The sequence below is a fragment of the Apium graveolens genome, chromosome 9 (genome assembly GCF_009905375.1).
Source record: "Apium graveolens cultivar Ventura chromosome 9, ASM990537v1, whole genome shotgun sequence".
Classification (NCBI taxonomy): Eukaryota; Viridiplantae; Streptophyta; class Magnoliopsida; order Apiales; family Apiaceae; genus Apium; species Apium graveolens.
In genome coordinates, this window is record NC_133655.1 from 288,095,769 (window position 1) to 288,119,300 (window position 23,532).

Sequence of the window (23,532 nt, forward strand, 5' to 3'; positions counted from 1 at the left end):
GTTGTTTCATTCCATACAATGTGCCGACGTACCCCTATTTATAGGGAATCAATCCAAACATAGTTTTTGGGAGCAAGAAATCTAGATGTGCTAGGTTTTCTTCTTCAAAGGCCCATAGGACTGAGGCTACCACCTTAAGTAATCATCGTGAGCCTAGAGCCCAACTACTTTCTCGGAGCATGGTGGTTAAGTCATTAACCCGGGATTATCGGAGTCAAAACTCATCTTGAACCATAGAGAAAAGATAGCTAGTCATAGAGACGACCTTTCAGATACACCAAGAAGAGACGCTCTTCGGCCCATCAACAGGTTAGCATGTTAATGAACCCGGTCCTCTTCCATTGCTGCAATAATGGATATAATAAAAAATTTGGGGAGATCCAATTATCTTTCGTTCCTTCAAGTAGCTCCTGAGAGGATGTACCATTTCCTTGGCCTCAAAGGGCGAGGCTCCGGGAAGGCTAGCCTCCGAGAGAGGGCTAGGCTTCAAGAGAGCTAGGCTCCGAGAGAGGAGGGCTCCGGGAGAGGGCTAGCCTCCGTGAGAGCTAGGCTCTGAGGGAGGAGGGCTCCGAGAGAGGAGGGCTCTGTGAGAGGTCTAGCCACCGAGAGAGTTAGACTTCGAGGGAGGAGGGTTCCGGAAGAGGGCTTGCCTCCGAGAGAGGAGACTCCGGAAGAGGGCTTGCCTCCGAGAGAGCTAAGCTTCGAGAAAGGAGGGCCTTGAGAGAGGAGAGACTCCGGGAGAAGGCTAGCCTCCGAGAGAGGGCTAGGCTTCGAGAGAGCGAGACTCCAGGGAGAAGCTATCCTCCGAGAGAGGGCTAGGTTTCAAGAGATTTAGGATCCGAGAGAGCGAGGCTCCAGAAGAAGGCTAGCCTCCGAGAGAGAGTTAGGCTCCGAAAGAGGCGAGACTCTGGGAGAAGGGTAGCCTCCGAGAGAGGGCTAGGCTTCGAGAGAGCGAGACTCCGGGAGAAGGCTAGCCTCCGAGATAGAGCTAGGCTCTGAGAAAGTTCTAGCCTTCATGAGGGCTAGGCTCCGAGAGAGGAGGGCTCCGCGAGAGGGCTAGACTCCGAGAGAGCTAAACTCCGAGGGAGGAGGGCTCCGGGAGAGGGCTAGCCTCCGAGAGAGGAAAGACTTCAGATGATGGCTCCGGGAGAGGGCTAGCCTTAGTGAGAGCTAAGCTCCGAGGGAGGTGGCCTCCGGTAGAGACTAGGCTCCCCTTTTTAGGCGCAAATGACGAGGCTTCTGGTCGTGATCCACATCTTATGCTTCCGATGAAGGAGTGGCTCATGCTCATTTTCATTCTTCCTTCCTACTTTCCTTATAATTAGTGTTTTATCATTCAATCAATCGGAGGCGGCGTCTTAAATTAGGCGAGGATAATTTTGGGCGTAACACTATTCTATTTGGTTCCTTGTATCTCCTTAAGGGTTCGTTGTATTGGGATGTGATGTGTCCCCAGAAGAGCACAACCTCCGGTCACCTTAGCGTTCTGTTGGTTTCTTTATTTTCTCCATTTTATTTTAGGATTGCATCACAATCAGCTCTAATCAGATGCTTTTTTCTGGCTTGTAGTATATTCACAAGAGTATTCTATACAACTTCTAGCGATGACTAAGTATATGCATTTTGGAAACCACATGCACCTCCATACTTTGCTGTTCTTGGCGACTATATGATGACACTGCTAGTGACTTCATAAAATGTAATGTTGTTCCCCAATTAGATATTTACACATGAACTGATAACGTTCACCTTTTAATGACAGTGACAAGCCCCCTTCTAAAAGTGTATTAGCAGTCAACACCAGCTTTATAAGAGTCAAGAGACCTGAGTTGTTTAATCTTGTTTAGACTTTACCTGGTGATCTGGTTGCGGATTCTAAGGTTTAGTTAAGCATTATTGTCCTCTGTGATAGGGATGAAAGCAATTCTATTTGGTTCCTTGTATCTCCTAAAGCTATTCTATTTGGTTCCTTGAATCCTTCTTTTCCTTGTATTTGCTGACAATTTCGTTTACGACATGAAAATTACAGGTTTGGATTGACCCTTTTCGGTACACGAACACAAAAGTACATGAACACAAATTTTATGTTCATGCACGTGTAATGTGATTCTTAACAAAAAAAAAGAAGAAAAATATTATAATAAATTTATAATTATCTCTGTATGTAATTATAAAATAAAATTCTAATAACAAAGAAAAAACTCTTACAAGAAAAAAAGATTATTATATAAACTTACTTATTGTTTTGTTACTTATCAGTATTTGAATCTCTAAGACTCCACCTATTGGTTATATTAGTTGGCTAAAACTATTTTAACTAAGGAGATTGTGACATGGTCCAGTAACGATAAGTACTCCCTCCGTCCAATTCATTTTTAAGACTATTATAAAGTATATTTCTATAATTTACTTTTTAAAATTTTATTTTTCTGTATAAAAATTTGAACATTATATTTTTATCTAAAATAAAAAAGTATTTAAAATTATCTTGGGAACGATACTTTACGGGAGACTTAAAATGCGTGTCGATCCCTCGTCCCCAGTATAAAGAACCTAGAGGAACGAAGTTTTTGTAGACAAATTGTTACTTGTGTTATATAGATTCAGAAGCGATTACACGATGAATAAAATTAGGAGCATATTAATGCCACTCTCTAGAGCCTGATAAAGAACTAGCCGCTTTTGCTAACAAATGTGCAGCTAAATTCGCAGACCTACGAACAAATACTACTAGAACATCATCAAAGTGCTGAAATAAAGTAATACATTCTAACACCAACGTATCGAAATACGATCGATCACACCGTCCTTTGCACGCCACAGCAAGAATCTGAGAATCAATTTCGAAAATGCATCTCCTAAAGTTACTAGCCTGCGCCCAGGATAATGCTTCTTTGAGTCCCATTGCTTCGGCTTCTCGAGGTATCATAAGCCCTTCCCACCGGCTGCTTCTTGCTTTTATGAATTGTCCTGCTGCGTCTCGAGCCACACTGCCCAGTCCAATGCTTCTAGTATCTTCAAATAACGCTGCATCTACATTAATATGCACCCATCCATCAGGTGGTTTCTCCCACTGTGCTTGAACATTTGATGTTAACCTGGTTCCTCGTCCATTAACTTGTGCTTTCCTCCAAGCTGTTAATAAATTCATTGCATTCGCCTTTGTACCAAACACTGAGACATTCACCTTCTCCCAAATCCACTTATTTCATCTATTATAGATACTCCAGCAGATTAATCCAGCTAGACCACACTGCTCACGACTACAATTTTCAAACAACCTTCGAACTTTGTCAAAAATAGTATCAGGCGGTAATATAATAATATACTATTTCAAGTTAATATCAGACCAAACGGCATCTGCAAAGGAACATTCAAATAATACATGTATGTCTGATTCCTGGTACACACGACACCATTGGCACACTGTGTCAACCTGAACTATTTTGCTTGACAATCTAAGTGTAATAGGGAGGCAGAGTATACAAGTGCGCCATAAAAAATTCATGATTTTACCAGGCAACTATAAACTCTATAGTTTTTTCCAAAAGCGGACATATGGAGTATCTACCTCTCCCTGAAGTAGTTTATAGCAGCTCTTCACAGTAAAGTCCCCTTTCTCATCAAAAAGCTAGAACCACGAATCTGAACTGTTCCTACTTGGAATAGGAATCCGTTTATTCAGCTGCCTATCTCTTGCATTACAGAGATCATTCAAGATATCATCATCCCACCTATTCTGATCCACATCCATTAGGCCACTTACCTTACTATCTGCCAATTTTGCAGGCATAGGTGAGGACAAAAAATAATTATCATGGCATGGTAGCCATGGTACTTTCCAAATATTTGTGTCATTTCCATTTCCAATCCTTCACCTACACCCTCTTTTTACCAGATTTTGGGCTGTCAGAATACTACGCCACATATAACTCGGATTTGCTCCAAGTTGTGCTGTCAAAAAGTCGCCATCAGAAAAGTATCGTGCCTTCAGACATGTTGTCACTAATGGGTTATCATTGTAAATCAGCCTCCAACCTTGTTTAGTGAGCATAGCCAAGTTAAATTTTTTTTAATTTTTTAAACCCAAAGCCTCCTCCTTCTTTAATAATGCAATATTTATCCCAGGACATCCACCTTATCCCCTTACCCTCCTTTCCACTCCCCCACCAAAAACCATTCATATGTTTTTCTATATTATCACAAACTTTATTAGGTAACAGAAATAAATTCATCCAGAAATTAGGAATAGTTTGTGCCGCAGTTTTAAGTAGTGTTACCTTACCAGCTTTGAGAGTACTTTATGAGTCCAATTTTGTAACTGCTGCTTGACACGGTCCGTAAGAAAATGAAAAATGGAGCATCTTTTCCTCCCCACGGATATTAGCATCCCTAAATATTTTCCAGGTTCCTACACTTCTCTTACTTGCAAACGATCATAAACCAGACATCTCGCACTATCCGTAGTGTTTGGACTAAAAAATGCAGTAGATTTATTTAGTTTAATTGCTTGACTAGAAACTTCCTCATACTGACCCAAAATATTCTTCATTACACCTGCCTCTGCATTTGTAGCCCGAAATAAAAAATAACAGTCGTCGGCAAACAACAAGTGTGAAATATTTGGAGCTCCTCTAGCAATTGAGACCCCATGAATCAAACCCACCCTCTCGTGTCTTCTAATAATTGCACTCAAACCTTCCGCACAAAGGATGTATAAATATGGTGAGATTGGATCACCCTGACGTATACCTCGTTGTGGAAACACCTCGCCAAAAACTTATTTTTTATGCATGAAGCTATAAGACACCGACTTAATACAGGTCATCAACTTTTGAGTCCAATCCTGATGGAACCCAAACTTAGAGATCATGTTTTCAATAAAAGTCCCAATCTGTCATAAGCCTTTGACACGTCAATTTTAAGCCCGACTACCCCATTTTTTCCTTGTGTACGCCTTCTTATGTAATGATTTATCTTGAAAGCAAGCAAGGCATTATCGGTCAGAAGGCGTCCCTCAATGAATGCACTTTGTTTATCTGATATAAGTGAGTGCAGACATGGTTTTAAACGATTAACAAGTACTTTGGATAGGATTCTAAACAACACATTGCACAATGATATCGGGCGCGGATTTGTCATTTGGATAGGCACACCAACATCTTATTAATAGCTGGAGGCAGCTCACCAGTTTTAAAAAATTATTGATAGAATCTGACTACATCAGTACCGACAATACTCCAAAATGCCTGAAAGAAGCCCGGATTAAGCCCATCAAGCCCTGGGGACTTATCCGGGTGCATGGAGAAGACTGTAAATTTAACCTCCTTGGGAGTTACATGTTGTGCAAGAGCTTTATTTTGTTCCGTTGTCACCTGCGTCAGTTCTTCATATGATGACAGACCTCGATCACCTGATACTGATGCAAACAGGTCAGTGAAATAATTTATAATAACCCCTTGGATCTGCTCATTTGTTTCCACCCAATCCCCATTACTATCACGAAGGCCTCTAACAACATTATTTTATCTCCTTGTTAATGCATACTTATGGAAAAAACGGGTATTTCTATCACCCTCACGAAGCCAGAACTTCACTGGTTGTTGCCAATATACTTCTTGTTAATCTAATAATTTTAAGAATTCCCACCCTGCCGCATTGTACCTTCCAATCCCATACGCATCCCTCCTTGATCTAAATCTCCGCAGTTGATGTCGATAGTCTTTCAACTTCCGTTTCATGTCTTGAATTATTCCTCCACCCCACTCTTCTAATTTAATACAACAGTAATGAATCTTCTCCATGATGTCCCCAGTACTCGTCTCCCCCTAACAATCTCTAATGATATTCATGCAATCTTTGTCTCTAATCCACAGATTCTCAAACCGAAACCGAGGTTGTTTTGGTACATAGATTTTCCTAATTAATTGAAGGTGTAAAGGCAGATGGTCCGAAGTCGACACATCCATTACTATCACTTCTGCTAAAGGAAATAGATTTCTCCATTGCTGGTTAGCCAAGCCTCTATCAAGGTGCTCTTGGATCCATCTTTCACTCCCCCTCGATTTTTCCCACGTATACTTACTGTCAGTGTACCCTAAATCCAATAGTTGGCAGTCATTAATAACTTCAGAAAAACCATCTAACAAAACTCTTGGGTGTATACGTCAGCCTTGCTTTTCATCCGCCACCATAAGATCATTAAAATCACCCATAATACACCATGGCAACGATGATCGTGCAGCTAATTCTCGAATAAATCTCCAAGACTCGTGTCTTCTATGTCTCTCAGGCCATCCGTAAAATCCTGTGTATCTCCACCTCCCTATTTGATCAACCATTACTTCAAAATCAATATAGTGTTGACAGCTAGCCTTAATCTCAACCGCGACTTCAGTTTTCAACATAAGAGTAAGACCTCCTCCGGTACCATGTGCGTCTACGTTCCAACACCCTGCAAATCCCAATTTTTTACATACTTGCAGAACTTTCTCCTTGACTAAAGTTTCAGGAAAAAAATAAAAATAGGCCTTATTTGTGTTACAATTTCTTGTAAAAAAGCTAACTGGTCGTGGGCCAACCCACGACAGTTCCAAATTATTAAACTCATAATGCTAGATGGGTCTGGATCCCAAAAGCCGCCATACTCAAGTTTTTTGGACCGTTAAAACTTTTCTCATGTTCTTGTTTTTCCCTAATGATTGAATTTGGCCCATCAGTGATCACATCATTAAGCGCATGGCCCATATTTACTTGCTCATTTTCCACTCGACGTCTCTTAGGGTCAATCATCTCCTTTTCTGTTGCTGATATCTCGTTACCCGTTTTATCATATCCATTATCATTATTATGATCCGTTATAGCTGTATCTCTTAAATCACGGGATTTGATTTTAATAGCTGCATCTTCGTCTACCTTCTCTCTAACAACCCCATCCACTTCCATGAAACGCGCTACTACCTGGTCATCACCGTAATTGGCTGCAGAGGACCCAGCTTTCTCGTTCTTTGACATCCACCCATAACCATCTTGACCATTCCTCAGCCATCGTGCTCCAGTATTCACTTTATCGCTACGCGATGGTGCACGTAACCAAGGACCATAAGCTCGAGCAACCTCTTTCTCTGGATTAGCATAGATAATGTTGCATTCTTTTTCAGTATGATCTTATATATCCCACATACAAACCAAAACATGGACAGTCTCTCGTACTTAAAATTTAACCAACTCCCTTTGTCACCTTCCCTTTTAGTCTTCACTGGCATAAATCCCGTGTGATGCACGGGTTCCCATTGAGATTTTAAATTTTTATTTATCAAGTTATATTATATTTTTAAAATATTTATATAAATATATAATGATTATAAATTTATAATAAAAATAATAGAATAACATGTGGTCGTAATTTAGTAGAATAAATAGACTATTTCTAGTAGTTTAACAATTTAGTAGTTTAGCAGATATGTAACACTATTATTTATATCTTTTAATAATATGATAAGTTGTATTTGTAGTTTAGTAGGATAAGTATACTATATTTAGTAGCAGTTTAATAATTTAGTAGTTTATTAGATATATAACACTATTTATCTATTTTTATAATAATCAAAATTAGAGAATTATTGTTGAACCAAGACACGTAAACCGTTGAATCAAAATTGGTATAATAAATTGAATTATAAACTTGTCACGGAGACAAGACACATAAACTTGCCGCAGAGACAAGATGAAGGGTGATAAAAGCTAGATCAAGTGACTAGTAGTCATACAATATTCTTAAACTTCTTTTAGGGACGAAGTTAGTAAAATACTAGTTAGGCAAAATCAAATTTAAGAAAAAAAATTATTCGACAAATATAACAACGAAGTATGATTATCTAAATTTCTTGCTAACAGTTATTCTCCATTGGGATGATACAAATTTTACATTTTAGCAATAACATGTTAATTTAACTAACATTGAGATGCTCTAAAACCTTTATTTGATTTCCCTGTTCTAATATTACCAGTAAAATAATTTACACACCCAAACAAAAACTTTAAAGAACATTTATTTTATCCCTTGGCAAATTCTTCTCTTTTTTAATATATATACATTTTAGTGAAAGAAAAAAAAGTGGCTTGGAATTCAATTTAAGCCGCTTGGAATGACTTGGAATTCAATTTAAGCCTATAGTTTAGTGACAAAAGGTTGCATCAAATGTAATTACTAGTTATTAGTAACTGAAGTTGAAACTTGAAACTTGCAATCCCTTTTTATATAGGGAAGCAGTTTTTTTTTAACTTTGATACAACACATCAGCTGGCCACCAAAATAATTTAAAAATGACATGAGAAAAGCTCTATACAAATATACATAAGTAAAATTAATTGAATAATGACATGCTGATCTGAGGTGGCTACTTGTGTACAGGAGGTTCTTCCAGCCATTTTGCGCGAAAGCCTGTTCCCTTGCAATCAGAGCACTTCGTTGAACCCTGAAACAGAGATGAACAAGTATGCTGTCAATTCTTGCTAGCCTCCTCTTCAGTCTTCTAATTACTATAATGGTTAACTAGTTATGTTTACTAATTAAAATAAATCTAGTAGTATAGTGGGAAGTCACTTATGATACAAGCGTAGTATAAGACTTGGTAAATGCTAGCCCATGTGTAGCATAAGAATTGATGAAATGGTAGCCCATGTATATCTTAGGCTCCCATAATTCGGAGTCCACAACGTACCATTGTAAGTGAATCTTTTTCTGCAATCTATGTGATGATATAATGTGCCCACATAGATATTACAAATTCTTCATAAATATATATATATATATATATCCATCGGTTCTACCCTTCAATTTATGTTTCTAACAATCTATACCTTAATTATCCCATATTCCTGCTATTTTGATCCTTATGATTTATATTTGATCGAGGGAATTTGTTAAATATTGTGATCCAGGTATTCAAGGGTTCAGCAATCCTTCCTATATTATATATTTGCAAAAGAACCAGACATGAATAACTAAGTGATCAAGGCTATGATTCTTTGCAAGGATTATAATAATTCGATTATCCAGCATTTACACTCATCTTGTAAAACTTTAATTCTATATAATAAATTCATGGACTACTGTAATTTTGTTCAGCTCTCTCCCGAGTTATAATAAACCCATGAAAATAAACTGCAAATTAAAGAAATTTAGTTCATGAAATAACTAACGAAATATAAATAATAAAATTAAATAGAACAGTAGTCCATGGATCATTTATCCTATGGAACATCCAACCGTATTAGCGAGATAGGAAGCACTCTACCTTTCCAGCACAGATAACACAGCTAGTGTTTCTTGAGGGGACTTGGCATAGCATGTTGTCACCAATAATGAAAAAGCCAGTGCCGCCACACCATTTGCAGTCAACATGGCCATTAGATTCACAGGAAGAACAAGAAACCGGCCTCGGTTGCTGCAACCACCAAAAACACATTTATTAGAACAATCCCTAATTTTGAAATATAGTAACCACTAAATTAAAGTATACACACATTCAAGTTCCAACTAATCACAATTACTAGCCACGTAAAGACAAAACAAGATTCAAAGAAAAGACGGTTCAATCACAGGTTGTATCCATCAAGTCCAGGCAACATTATCTACCCTGCACTAGCAGCAACATTAGACTTAAACTTCAAATCCTGTGATATATATTCATATCTTTTAATAAAGAAACATAAACAAAATTCATACTCGTATTTGATAGCCGATTCATTTGCAATCCTCAATTTTTTATAATACTAAACTAATTACACTGTCTTTTAGACTCTTTCTAATACCATAAATTAATAGACTCTTAAAGGATTGCAGAATCCTTTTTACACAAAGAAATCTCAATTAATTATTCGAATAATATAATTATCGAAAAACACATCAAAACTATATATCTAGGTCCAGCTTGTGTCCAATTTTAAGGAAATTTACTATTCATAATTCAAAACAGAAAACAAAATATAGAAATACAGGACACAATATGGAAGTTAAACCAATCAAGCATAAATTAAATGATAACCAATACACAGAGATGAGAGAGATAGAGAGGGAGAGAGAGGGAGAGAGAGAGAGAGGAGGGAGAGAGGGAGAGAGAGAGAGCGAGAGAGAGAGAGAGAGAGAGCGGGAGAGAGAGAGAGAGAGACCTTAGAGATCAGCCAAGCACGTTCCATGCGCTTAGCAGAGCTATCATGAGAAGACCCCACCATTGATGCTTTGATCCTAAAAAGCTCAATACAAGCAGCAGGTCTAGCAGTGTGATAATTTGTAGTGCTAATGAGTTTAATTGAGCTCAATTGAGATTGATTTGATAGTTGAATTGATGAAATTGCACAACTACAACAAGTCCAAGACATTTTTAGGGAATTAGGGTTTGGAGAGAATTGTTACAAGTCAAATGAAAATTGTGTTGTGTTGTGTGTATTATTTGTGTTGTGTATGCTTTCTTTCTTTGTGGCGCAAAGATTTGTTTCGTTGATCTGACTTTCCCTTTTCGCCCCTGGTTTTTGTTTTTTATATTCTTTAATTGTTTTTGCAGCCGCCTTATTTATAAAATAATAATCATAATATTAACAGTTAAAAATATTGATAACACAAAAAATTAGGATATTTTATAAATTTATATAATTTTAAGGGAAAAACCAATCTGTTAATATATTTGTATTTTTAAGAGGTGATAGGTGAACAAAGACTTGTCACAACTAGGACTATAATTTGGGTTGAGTGGACCGAATTTCGAACCGGTCAAATTATTCGAGCCGAGAATAATTGATTCGTGCCGAACCGACTCGTTTAACTAATTTAGTCTAAACCTCTACCCGAACTCGCCTCATTTAATATTACGAGACGAGTCGAGCCTAAATGAGCAGGTTTTAACTAGTCGGACGAGCAGACTCATTTAATTTTACACTTATCGAGCCTAAACCCATATCCGAACTCGGTTCGTTTAATTTCACGAGGAGAGTTGAACCGGCTCGGATAATTAAACGAGCTGGAACATCTGCCCAAACTCGACCCTTTTAACTAAACGAACTGAATCGGGCTCACTAAAACAAGTTCGAGCCGGACGAGTTTGCGAGCCGCCAACTCGAATTACAGCCCAGTCACAACTCACCATACTAGCTCTTCAATATCCCTTTAATTACAAAATTATATTCTTAAGCAAGATTAGAGACTCAAGCTCTCGTTTCAACAAGTCAGCAAACATAAGAGCATATGGATGCACCAGCTCTTTTATTTTGTTGATTCAGCAGCCGTATCAATGGACTAAAGGAGAAGTCATATGCGGCGCTTATTTTTTGCTCCCATCAATTTTCAAAGTTTCATTGATTCATTAATACGAACATTAATAATCAATGGAGCTCTTAATGGCCATCAAATGCTAGGACCCACATTTTTCAAGGTGTATTGTTATGAATAGTAATTAATGAATTGATGGAGTTACATGAGTGTATAAAAACTGAGAACAAAGTCAATTTTAAGTGAATAGTAATCAACTCCGTTGATTCAATTGATGAATTGATGAATTAATGCTAATCACGGGTGCATATGCTCTAATACCTATAAGAATTAGAGATCAAACCTAAATCAAGCAAAAAATACTATTTTCTGAAAAATGTTGACATGATAGAAGAACTGACAACTCGTCAGTCGTCATACATTCGTATGAAAAGGGAAGAAAAAATTATAAGACATGATAAAAAATAGAGTACAAAACTTTTAATCTGTCAAATTAATTGAAGGTATTATATAGAAACAATAGCTATTTGTTGTTCTCATCAAAGACTACTTCAGCCACAATGATTCATTCGTTGGATGATGTAAGCTGCCTCAGATTGTATTTGGCCAATTCCTTGTACTTCTCGACAACACCAATCAAGCACACGGTCTGACAAAAAAAATCAAAACAACGTTTCAGTAACAGGACATTCCATTTAAAGTAAACATAGAAAAATTCTTATTCCTAATGGCATCCTGAGATAATTGAGATGCTAGCAAATATGATGGTATTCTCAATTCTGTAAATTAAAGGACAAAGGTTATTTACCCTGGCAATCTGAACTACAATGTTCTTATCTGGATTTTTCAGGTCGACTATGTGGGGTGCAGGAACAGACTTTGCAACAGCATCTATGATTTTCATTCTATCAACACCAGTATTCGCTCGGGCTTCATATAATACAGCAAACTGCAACACAAGTTTCTTTAATCAAGCAACTTTTTCTTTTCCAACAGATCAGAAATATAATAAACACCGGCTATACAAAAAAATCGCATACTTATCATATTTGTATAAAGATACTTTTAGAAAATTTAACCTTATGTGGGGTCTGAGTGTCCACAGGAAAGTGTTGCTCAATTAGGGGTTTGATCGCCCTTGTTATTTCTTCATCTGATGCATAACATGATACTTCAATAGGTAGCACTCTCAGAAGGAACCTAATGACGGTCATTGCAACATTCTAATTAATTGAACTGAATTTATAGTCTAAGAACAAAAAACAACCTAAAAAAGTACGAACTCAACACTTGTACATGAAGACAAACCTTGACATATGCTTCTTCGTCGATGCAACAGATTCTATCATGTGCTGAGCAATATCTTTGGGACTGGGGTCTCCATCTTTTTTAAGCATTTGTACAAATACAACACCATTACAACCAGTATCCAGGAAGATGAAACGCTTCTGTATGTGATAAAAAGAATTAAAAGTTATTCATTATTTCCTGAGATCTTCGTCACACCACCCCAAAAAAAAGCAAAATCGAAATTATATGCACATACTTTACACAGTCACAGTTGAAGGTATTTGAACTCTGAATTAAAATGATGCATTTGAAACTTTACATAAAGTCTATATTTACACTCTACATTGAAAAAGTTACAGGTTTATGTATTGTAAAATTATGCTGCCAGAGTAATTAATTATTAATAGACATACATGCATAGCACTAGCAGTGTCTAAGAAAGTATTAAGGGAAGATGTGTAGCAAATACTCAGGTGTCAAAATAATAACACTGAAACCAGCCTGGCACTACAATTAAATATATACATAGATAATAATACACTATAACAGATAATTTGTAATTTTTCAACATTTTCTCACCTTGCTCTTATCCTTCAACTCTGCAAGTTCAGCTTCAATTAACTGATCAACCGACTTTTCCGAAACTTTATAGGAGATGCCTTTTTCAGGTTTTAATGCATCTTGTTCTAAGCATTGCTTCTTTAGCGGCTGCACCTCGGCTTCAACTTCTTGACCCTTCGCATCCTCCCTAATGTCATCTTTATTTGTATTTTCATGATTTTCCGAGCACAAGCCTCCCGCTTCATACTCATTATTAGTATCTGACTTATCTTGGTTCTCTTCTACAGATTTTGATGCATCTTCTTCTACGCATTGCTTCTTTGTATGCACTTCTGCTTCAACTTCTTGACTCTTAGCATCCTCCTTGATGTCATCATTATTTTCATTTTTATGATTCTCAGAGCACAAACCTTCATGTGCACTTTCTTTATTAGTATCTGAATCATCTCTGCGCCCTTCATTATTTGGATCATCGGCTTCGTCTTCGTCAGAATCAGAATATGTAAATGTTACCTTCTTATTCATAGGCTTATCTTGTAACTCTGCATACTTCACACCTGATTTCCTCCCTCTAACTAGCTCTTCATAAAACTGCAGCAACAACAGAACCAAGAGAGAAAGGTTGGTTACGGAATATTAGTTAAGACGCCATAAAACAGATAGGTTTATTAACTTTTATACATAAATATTTGATTTAAGACCTTTAGTAGAGGAAAAAATAATACAAAGACGCAGGTTTATTAGTTTGAATAGCTCATATTTTGAATAAATTCTTAACAAAAACATGTAGAAAGAAAGAAGCATAGCAAGTATACACAAAAGCAACTACCTTGTAAGAAGTTACATACTATTAAAAAGGAAAGACAGCTTTTTAGCATGAAGTAAATGACCTTGCAACAGAAATCATGTATGGTGAAAAAATTTAACAAGCTGCTTGCCTACATATAATTGACATACTAAAAAAGCTAAAAATAAAGAATGAAAGTTTTCCCTTTAGAGGCACAATTAAACCCGTGTATGTCATATAAATGCACGAAAGTACAAGAGCGGTTTGTTATATTGAATTTGCAATTTACTTCAAGTGTGACAAAATTGACAGAATAATTTTATAACTGGACTTTGCAGAATTTCAGCTCTTCCATACGAAAAATATTAAAAAAAAAATTGGTTCTGTACTACACACATCGACAGTAACAGATAAAACAAGAATATATAATCTAGAGCTCTGATACGCATCATATTGATATTGATCAGTACATATTATGTTAGGCCATTGATTTGAAGAATTCTGTCATAAATTCATACTGTCGGAATTCAAATTACCCCTGCATCCTATTAATGCAAGTAACTCCCGCAATCCAAATCTTTGACAAAAAACTAATAACATCAAAACAACACTTCTAGCAAGTTTCTTAAACCTTGTATAATCGTGTTATATATACACACTAATTAATTACAAAAAGCAGTTAACCAGTCCAACATATAATGAATTATACGACAAACAATGTGTTCATACTCGATAAACTCGTAGAAAATTAGATAAGGAAACTGGTAGAATAAGGAAAATACATACAGTATCAATAACATTAATGGCTTCATGAGAAGCTTGGCGTTCCCTACCACCATCACAAGTTATAAAAAATCCTTGCACTCCTGGCTTTAGTGGGTAACCACCTTTCTTCACTCCCTTCTGCAAATTCACAATCAACAGTTAAAATTACTACAAGTACACACAGAGAGGAGAGAGAGAGAGAGAGAGAGAGAGAGAGGGAGAGGGAGAGAGAGAGAGGGAGAGAGAGAGAGAGGTAGGGAGAGAGAGAGAGAGAGGAGGGTGGGGAGAGAGAGAGAGCTAACGTTTTGAGGGAGATAGCGATTCTTCCTCTTCTTGCCTCCAGCATTGTTTGTCTTGAATTTGTTTTCACCAGCCATTTGATTGATTGTGAAGCAGCGAAGGAGGTATAGGAGTGTATATTTATATATTTTGAACTGGTTCAAACAAATTAGGGCAACTGGTCCTCTTCTTTTTGTGCAATTTGGGGCTCGGATACTCCGCACCCGACCCGTTTAACTAATTTTTAGTTTTCGACAGTTTTATAAAATCGTTAAAAATCCCCATTTTTCCAGTTCCTTCTTAAAAAAACCCATTTTCCAATGAAAAAATGGCAAAAAAAAACCTAAATAATTATTCTGAAAAAGGTGGTAGTCGATTGAAATAGTCTACCGTCACCGTCAATTGAATATTTCAATTTGTATAAGATATTCAGCTGATAATTGATTATTTCATATATGAGATACTGCATATATATATCAAAAATTTCACTAATACTTATTACATCGGCAAAAGTTCGTCAACTTTTCAGAAAATGGTTATTTTTATTAATTTTCGATAAATTAAATTTGTCTTGCACCACAATCAATTGCATAAGCTATTGTTATATAAATTTATTATTTTAATACTTCTTAGTTTCCCCCGAATTCAATTCATTTATAAATTAAATATTTTTATAACTTTTAAATCTATCCGAGTACTACTCGGATTAATCACTACAAAATTTCTTTACATACTAATTTTTTAGAATGGCTTGTAGTGATAATAAGTGTTCTACAGTTGAACCAATGTATCTGCTGAAAACTGAAATAAAATTAGTGATCAATGTGTTTTCAATTTCATAATATAGGGAAAAAAAACCAGGTTACATTTTTAGCCAAGGGCTGAAAAAGACTAAAAAAATTACAAGAACCGATAAATACTATACAATCTGAAGATGGACAGAAAAAATACCAGCCACTTCCTTGTCAATCAATATAACATCCTTCTGCCTAGCCATTGCTAAGACTAATGCATACACTCTCGAATCTACATGCATCGTACTACTTAAAGAAAACTATATAAAGATTCATCACGCTTAAGTGGCAATATCATCAACCTCGGAATGGAAGACAAAACTCGGAAATGTTGTAGTGATGTCTCTGCATTTGCCAAAAAATGTATATGGTTATGTTACAGATGTGAACAACAATTTTGTACAAAATGGAAATTACGAAAAGGTACCTCAAATACGGAAGTGTCATTATCTTCAACAAAGAGGGATTTTTTGCCACGAAATTAAGCCACTCGGATCTATCAATATTTCCATCCCCATTTATATCTGCTTCTAAAAATGTCTGGGTTCACAAAGAAAATATAAGTGTAAGCCTTTTATTTAAAGTAGTGTATTAGTTAAAAAGAATATGGAGGGTCCGAGGGTGTAAGCTATGTAAATATGTTTACATATCCTTTTTTTTCAAGTGCAATCATTATCCCATTTAACTTACTTTATCAAGTATGGTCTCAATGGTCTCGTCAGCCAACTTCATATCGGATTCGCACAAAAGAGCAATCAGCATTTGCTTAACCTACAAAAGATAAAGAAGGATCTTTCATACTGGAAGATGAATTTTGGCAGCTCGTACTAAGCTAATGAGCTGAAAGGTAGGGGTTAAAAAATTAATCTTTGTCCACGGGCTATGCGATTGGAACTTTTCTGAGTTGGGTGGACCAAGGATAGCCTTTACCCTGAGATTAGTGCGCCAATAGACAATTAACTCAAAATCAAAAGATGGTTTATATTTAGAAGCTGCCACAGTTGTCATGTTTTTGCAATCATTTCCACACAACATGTTGAAAGGGTAAAGGAAAACACATGGCATCACTTACATACTGAAGGCAGCAAACATAAAATAGGGTCTATATAAGAGATTAAGAGGTCTAAATCTCGATGCTCACCTTCCCCTCCCTATACTTATATAAATACCAATAAATGAATCATCATTGTTTCAACTTCTAATTTATATTTTACCCATGAAGGCACGAGGAATTTATAAGATTAGCGTTAAAATATATATGCAATGCCACTCTCCTTCTCAGTCAGGACTAATATCTAGAAAGGCAAGCATAAGGTCTGAATTAGTTAGCATCCACATACCTCTTGTCGCTCGATGAATCCAGTGCCATCCATATCATAGAGAGTAAATGAAACTGCAAGCACCTAACGTGTCATTAAGACTGATAAAAATCTGTATCATGCCAAACTTTTGAGTTCTCTACGAATTATATAGACAATATCACTAGGATTGCCCAAACATTAATTTTCAACTTATTTCAAAGCCTATATCCTGGTGGATACCTCTCACCCTTGTAATTAGAGTTTAGGGTTTTCGAGTCCCGGTGGAGAAAAGTGTGTGTGTGTAATTAAATTTATTGAAAACTGATCATATAAAATATAAGAAAAGTTCAATTTTCAACTTACAATTGATCTTGTCTTCTTGTGAGGCATTTGGATGGAAGACATTGAGTGATCTTACAAAGTCACCAAAATCGATTACCCCCTTCTTTTTAACATCGAAAAGATCAAAGATCTGCAAGCATGAAGAAATGTTACAGCACAAAATTACTGAACACAATCCACAAATTGTGCGAGTTCCAAATCGACAAAAAACTCCTATAGTCCTATTCAGGCATCGCTCGCCTAATCAAACAGCCAGCTGTCAAGATGCATATGCAGATCTATCATCTATATATTACTAGAATAATAGGCACTGTCAAATTAAACACTGATTCAATTGATATATCCACTATGTTGTATTTTACAACCAACTTCATCCGCTGCATACCATCCAAATGCATTATACAAGAAACAATAACTTAAAAGGAAAACATCGGTTCACAATATATATTCCCCATAAGCTGAAATGAGTATGCCTTCATAGAATATGAAACATTGGAGCCAATTAAAGGAGTAGATATCAACACTAACAGAAAGAAACACACATAACAACATTGAACAGATTATGTACAACTAGCTAAAAAATTGGTTCATGACAAGACCCAAATCAGTAACAAAGGAATTGAATAAAAAAATCAGTACTTCTACTATAATCTTGGAGCAATCCATTATATAGAATCTTCAACTAAACTTTAAAGTATAAATCAAGGATCATACCCGATTTGCAAAAAGATTCTCCTTCTTTCTGTTCTTGAATAAAGCTAATTGAAATTCCTCCTGCAGTCCACATGAAAATCCAATAGAGTTTACAATAAATTTACTGATTTCATCTTCACAAGCAATACTAAATTAAGAAACAACTATAAGTGCTAAGACTACAATAACCATTCACTGCTTAAGTAAGTAGCTTTATACAAGTCACATGAATACACTTGATGAAAAAATAATTTCTCTAACGGGGAAGAGAAAAGGAAGACAAGTAAAACTATGCCTACGACTTGAACAATGTCAAAAAAGATAAATTGTGAAGTGGGCAACATTAGGGGAAGAAAACCAAGGATAAAGGGATAGATTACTGACAGAACCCCACCCCCACCCCCAAAAAAAAAATTAAAAAATAAGGTCATTGGTTCAAATCCTCATTTCCCAAACATGAAAACCATGTAAACTAGCAAAACATATTGTAAGAGTTCGACTCCTGGTGTGTGTGTATAATTAATTAACAAAAAAAAGAAAGTAGACTTGAGGGCATAAATTGGTCGAAAAATACCTTGCTTATTAGACCATCATCAATCACAGAACTGCTTATATTCTTGAATAGCTCAAATAGTGCTTCAACTTCGCTAACACTGACTGCACAGTGAATAAAAAACAAGGTGGTTGTTGCGCAACCAACAGAAACAAATGAAAAATTAACTTATAAATAGCATAAAGGAGATTCTTGCACCCAAAGAGGCCCTCTCCAAGTGAAACAATCAGCTACTTACAAGCTGTTTGAGAAGCAAGAGCTACTGGATCCTCGTGTCCGGGAAATTGCTTTCTTGCGACCGACTGAAAGCAGCCCATCTACTGAAGTTCAAAGATTTAGCCTACAGTTAGCACCTTCCAGTCCCTACAAAATATCACCATTTTCATCTTAATCTTGAAATCTACAAATCCAACTTCCTCCGTGCAAAATAAGCAGGGATTTACTAATTTAGAATACAGTTTTACTAAGTTAGTACGCAATCACTGTCCAAATTAACATAAGCAGGGATGTTTTACAAACGAGTTTCTATAACATGGTAAGGAGAAAAGAAGCAATGCACACTGCACATCCTGAAAAATTGATCAGCCTTCATTATTTTCTCTTTCTTATACCTCATTTTGTTCTCTCATCCACATTTATGTTACGGCATTTATGCTTTAAGAATAATACTGGACATATTTATATATGCCACTTTACATCACAATATGTGTAAGTCTGTATATGCATATATGTATCAGTATATGAATCCTGTGTTTGTGTCTGCATCTACTTATGTATGTCTATCTAAGCCCAAGTCTGTATGTAAGTACAGACGAGTGACAAAGTCAATACTGTTAGTTGCTTTTATAGGCCTAGATGACCTTGAATAAGTAAAAATAAGCCCAGGAAAGTGATTATATTTTCAAGCAGTCCAACTCCTGCATGCCTCATTTAATTATTTATGGCAGCAAAGTTGAAATATTTTAGGTTCAGTACACCACAAAGGCTCTGACTTCCTCTAGGTCAGTAAAATTAACTGACTATTCCCATTATTGGGTCTATAGATTAAGAACCCAGTAGTGAACTCCTAGCAAAGGATCCCAGGGATACTGATTGTTGATACAGTATTGAACAGATCCATTAATATAATCATTAAGAAGACATACATAAAAGTAAAAGACCAAACAATATAATTACATTAACAAGAAAAAAGACAAAGCAAAACATAAACATACCAACTTAAAAGGACAAAATAGAAAGTAAGAACAAAGAAAGTTCTCTGCAATAACCTTTGCTGCAAGATAGAACAAGAATTTTTCTTCTGTTGAGTCTCAGGCATAAAACATGGCAGATAAAATTCAGATGTGGATAGGGATTACGTGGAGCTATGCCTTTTCTTTCTATAAGTTTCTTTTCCAATAGTAAAATTTTATAGTAAAAATCATTTTTTTATAGGAAATTTTAAAAGTGTTATAATACTTTTGCTCAAAAAAAGAAGAAAGAAAATACACTACCGCAAGCGCAAATCAAAATAACAGACCATTTTCGAAAATTAGGATTTCAACATAACAAACAATTTTCGAAAAATTAGGATTTAGGCATCACCGAAGTTCAGATGTATGCAAAAAGTAATAATTATATCTAATATTAACATCGCTCTCGTAGCTCAGTTGGTTAGAGCACCCGTTTAGTAAGCGGGAGGTCTTGAGTTCGACTCTCAACGAGAGCATACATCTTTGCTTATCCAAGAACCACGATGTTTTCCTCAGGACGCGGAAATTCACTAAAACAACTTATATATCAGCCAATAAAAGTATGTATGCGTAAAGGTCCGCCGACATTTTAACTCCCCAAAGCACTTTTAAATGAAAATTAATTCTTTACAGTACAAATTTAAATCAATGACATAGATGAAGTATCCTTTTTCCCATTCTTGAAGGTCCGGTTGGACAAGTCCTAGTACCAGTAGGTAGAGAAAGCAAAGTCATTGCACCTAAATATAATTCCGTTTTAAAAAAAGACTAAAACTTTGTGCCGCAAAATTAACTACAAAGGTGTTTAGTTACTTAAACACCGAGAAAAAATATCCATTTATATTTTTCTCCAACCCTGACTTTTTTTTTAATATCTTAAGGGGAACTAATAAAACCCACTAGATCGTTTTAAATTTTGATTACCATACAGTGAAGAAGTTTTGAAAATGCATTAAATGAAAAAATATAACCAGAGACACGGTACTCAATAATTTAGTATTATATACAGATTTGTATGTAAATGAGGAAATGAGGAATTATAAGAAAGTTCTCTACACGCTTCAAGCCTTTAACATAGAATAAGAGTTTTCTTCTATTGAACCTCAGCCACTAAACCTGGCAGATAAAGTTCAGATTTGGATAGGGATTATATGCTGATGCAATAATGCTTTGCCTTCTCTTTCTCTATGTTTGTTGTATTATTAGAACTTAATTAACTATCCAAATATCATGTATAAAAAAACTTTTAAAATCTGTATCTATAGAAAATACTACACAATTCAGCATAGCAATCCATTTGGACCACTACAGTCAACATATCACTGAAGTTAACAGTCAACACATCACTTAAGTTCACATCTATGCAAAAAAAGGTAACAACAAAAAATTATCAAAATGAAATCAGTTATCACGCTCTCGTAGCTCAGTTGGTTAGAGCACCCGTTTAGTAAGCGGGGGAGGTCTTGAGTTCGACTCTCAACGAGAGCATATCCAAGAAGGAAGATGTTTTCCTCAAGGCGCGAAAATTCACGAAAACAAATTACATACACAGCCAGTGAGTACTTGCAATGGTCCGAGTACATTTTAACTCCCCAAGTCGATTATTTTCTTTTACCAAAAATCGTTTTTTCAAAGTATAAATTCTAATCCATTTAAATAGATGAAGTGTTCTTTTTTCCATTCTTTAAGGTCCGGCTGGACCAATTCTCATACCAGAAGGCAGAGAAAGCAATGTGATTGTACCTTGATAATTCCAAAGAAGAAAAAACTGAAATTCTGCACCATAAATTAACTACAAAGGTGTTTACTTAAACACCAGAAAGATTATAACTATGACTCATATTCCTAATATCTAAAAGAAAAATTATAAGCCCACTAGCTCGTTTCAAGATTTATATTAGCATACAGTGAAGAAGCTACAAAGATAAATTTAATGAAACTATATAATCAGACGCACAATAACCAATATTTTAGTACTAAACAAAGATTTGTATGTAAACGAGGCAAGGAGAAATATCGTAATATAGTTCTCTACACGTTTCAAGATAGAATAGGAGTGTTTCTTATATTGAACCTTAGCCTAGAAACCTGGCAGATAAAGTCCAGATTTGGCCAGAAATTATAAGCAGTTGTGCTTTCTCTCAATTCTAAACATCTTGTACATAAAGAAACTGTCAAATGTGTAACTTAACATAAAAGATACTACCTCAATTCAGCCTAGCAACCCATTTTGGACAACTACAGTCTACACATCACTCAAATCATATGTATGCAGAACAAAAAAATAACAAAGTCAAAGTAGTCATCAAGCTCTCGTAGCTGAGTTGGTTAGAGCACCCGTTTAGTAAGCGGGAGGTCTTGAGTTCGACTCTCAACGAGAGCATTTTTCTTGAAAACATTTTAATTTTCGTAACTTTCCAAGTAAAAATCTGCACCGAAACAACAATCTAATACTCGAGTAGGTGCAAGATCTACATTTCAATACCCGGTTCAACTTTCTTTCGAGACTATCCTAGGCAATTACTCGAGTAGGCGCAAGATCTACATACATTATAATACCAGCTTAACTCTACTCGAAAAACATTCTAAGTATCTTAAAGGGGCATACCAAATCTACTATCTTCTTCCTAAATCGTGACTAATAAACCCTAAATTCCCTAAATTGCAGCAAATAAGCATAAAATATAATTAATTCTTTTTTTAAGAACATGAACATTAATTAGTTAGCAAATAAAAAGAAAAAAATATGTAGATCATCACAGTAAAAAACCCATATGATCCACAACTATAATTCTAAAGATTTAACTACCATAACTAAAAAGCAGCAACTTACAGATAATATGCAGCCGGAGAGAGAGAGGGAGAGAGAGAGAGTAAAAGGGCCGGGGAGAGAGAGAGAGAGACTAAAAGGGCCGGAGAGAGAGAGTCTAAAAGGGAAGTTAATGACACAGACGAGAGAGAGAGAGAGAGAGAGAGAGAGAGAGTCTAAAAGGGAAGATGCTGATACAGACTATACGTACATAGAATTGTAAGTATCTAACATAAATACGAAGTGTATATATAGGGGATCATAAGAGTTGTTGTTAGATACGGGAGAACTGAAGTGTGGACGGGATCATAAGATGTTTGACCTCCGTAGTTTGGTTTGAAAACGTGGCATTGACCTAATTACAAACATTTTCAATGTTCTGGATTCTTTCAATGCGATATTGTGATTGTGAAAAAAATTTAAAAATCAAATTTCTTTTAGTAATTTAATTGTGCATTTGTAATATAAATCTTAAATTTTCTTCACGGGAGATTCGATTTCTCTCGGATATATAAGTGGGCTAAATATTGTTTCGGTCACTAAATTGACCGGAAATTTATAATTGGGTTATTTAACTAAAAAAAGTTTAGCCGCATTAATTTAATCTTAGAAAAATATATTTAGGTTAGTGGACTTTACATTACTTTAAAAATTTGACGAGTTGCTCATTAAATTTGATGACTTAACTTAAATAAATCATCATAACATGTACATTAATCTCAAAGCATTTTTAGTCTCTCGATTGATTTGAAAATTGCAATTTGATTATAAAACGAAAAAAAACTTTCATTCAAGCACTGACCATAACATCCTTTAAAAACTCGATCTACGAAGAATTCTTCTACAACAATGTTAAAGGC

At 35.8% G+C, this 23,532-nt stretch overlaps 4 protein-coding genes and 3 non-coding genes across 9 annotated transcripts; 3 read left to right on the plus strand and 4 right to left on the minus strand.

The window, feature by feature from the left end:
• Positions 1-2,641: 2,641 nt before the first annotated feature.
• Positions 2,642-3,151, minus strand: LOC141686548 (uncharacterized). Its single transcript, XM_074491576.1, has one exon. The coding sequence runs from the start codon at positions 3,149-3,151 to the stop codon at positions 2,642-2,644; it is 510 nt and encodes a 169-aa protein (XP_074347677.1).
• Positions 3,152-8,191: 5,040 nt separating this feature from the next.
• Positions 8,192-10,479, minus strand: LOC141682874 (uncharacterized). The gene is made up of 3 exons (XM_074487561.1): positions 10,174-10,479; positions 9,300-9,449; positions 8,192-8,477 (listed from the first exon to the last, which is right to left on the minus strand). The coding sequence occupies exons 1-3, from the start codon at positions 10,381-10,383 to the stop codon at positions 8,400-8,402; spliced, it is 438 nt and encodes a 145-aa protein (XP_074343662.1). The 5' UTR covers positions 10,384-10,479; the 3' UTR covers positions 8,192-8,399.
• Positions 10,480-11,691: 1,212 nt separating this feature from the next.
• Positions 11,692-15,123, minus strand: LOC141682710 (uncharacterized). Its single transcript, XM_074487406.1, has 7 exons — positions 14,972-15,123; positions 14,691-14,807; positions 13,136-13,708; positions 12,575-12,714; positions 12,346-12,466; positions 12,075-12,215; positions 11,692-11,915 (listed from the first exon to the last, which is right to left on the minus strand). Exons 1-7 carry the CDS (start codon positions 15,044-15,046, stop codon positions 11,832-11,834), a joined length of 1,251 nt encoding a protein of 416 aa, XP_074343507.1. The 5' UTR covers positions 15,047-15,123; the 3' UTR covers positions 11,692-11,831.
• Positions 15,124-15,760: 637 nt separating this feature from the next.
• LOC141684465 (calcineurin B-like protein 1) lies at positions 15,761-22,986 on the minus strand. 3 transcript variants are annotated; one of them, XM_074489451.1, is made up of 9 exons: positions 22,697-22,986; positions 18,870-18,994; positions 18,653-18,735; positions 18,100-18,159; positions 17,407-17,515; positions 17,083-17,135; positions 16,433-16,513; positions 16,170-16,282; positions 15,761-16,087 (listed from the first exon to the last, which is right to left on the minus strand). In XM_074489451.1, the coding sequence occupies exons 2-9, from the start codon at positions 18,946-18,948 to the stop codon at positions 16,024-16,026; spliced, it is 642 nt and encodes a 213-aa protein (XP_074345552.1). In that variant the 5' UTR covers positions 18,949-18,994; positions 22,697-22,986; the 3' UTR covers positions 15,761-16,023. The 3 variants fall into 3 exon arrangements, with proteins under 3 accessions (XP_074345552.1, XP_074345554.1, XP_074345553.1); XM_074489453.1 differs by lacking the exon at positions 22,697-22,986 and adding an exon at positions 19,900-20,037; XM_074489452.1 differs by lacking the exon at positions 22,697-22,986 and adding an exon at positions 19,846-19,989.
• TRNAT-AGU (transfer RNA threonine (anticodon AGU)) lies at positions 20,266-20,339 on the plus strand. The gene has a single exon. It is a non-coding gene; the product is annotated as a tRNA-Thr (tRNA).
• On the plus strand, positions 21,276-21,351 carry TRNAT-AGU (transfer RNA threonine (anticodon AGU)). Its single transcript has one exon. It is a non-coding gene; the product is annotated as a tRNA-Thr (tRNA).
• Positions 22,173-22,246, plus strand: TRNAT-AGU (transfer RNA threonine (anticodon AGU)). Its single transcript has one exon. It is a non-coding gene; the product is annotated as a tRNA-Thr (tRNA).
• Positions 22,987-23,532: the final 546 nt, after the last annotated feature.

Bases quoted from the DNA above. Each gene is read 5' to 3' on its own strand.
- LOC141686548 (XM_074491576.1), bottom strand. From the start codon at position 3,151: ATGAATTTATTAACAGCTTGGAGGAAAGCACAAGTTAATGGACGAGGA.
- LOC141682874 (XM_074487561.1), bottom strand. From the start codon at position 10,383: ATGTCTTGGACTTGTTGTAGTTGTGCAATTTCATCAATTCAACTATCA. The intron at 9,450-10,173 runs GTCTCTCTCTCT...TGGTGGTTGCAG, and splicing joins GTGCTTGGCTGATCTCTAAG to CAACCGAGGCCGGTTTCTTG. The intron at 8,478-9,299 runs GTAGAGTGCTTC...TCTCTGTTTCAG, and splicing joins GTGTTATCTGTGCTGGAAAG to GGTTCAACGAAGTGCTCTGA.
- LOC141682710 (XM_074487406.1), bottom strand. From the start codon at position 15,046: ATGGCTGGTGAAAACAAATTCAAGACAAACAATGCTGGAGGCAAGAAG. The intron at 14,808-14,971 runs GTTAGCTCTCTC...GTGAATTTGCAG, and splicing joins ATCGCTATCTCCCTCAAAAC to AAGGGAGTGAAGAAAGGTGG. The intron at 12,216-12,345 runs GTTAAATTTTCT...CTTGTGTTGCAG, and splicing joins ACACTCAGACCCCACATAAG to TTTGCTGTATTATATGAAGC.
- LOC141684465 (XM_074489451.1), bottom strand. From the start codon at position 18,948: ATGGGCTGCTTTCAGTCGGTCGCAAGAAAGCAATTTCCCGGACACGAG. The intron at 18,736-18,869 runs GTAAGTAGCTGA...TTCACTGTGCAG, and splicing joins TCTTGCTTCTCAAACAGCTT to TCAGTGTTAGCGAAGTTGAA. The intron at 18,160-18,652 runs GTATTTTTCGAC...TGTGGACTGCAG, and splicing joins ATGATGGTCTAATAAGCAAG to GAGGAATTTCAATTAGCTTT.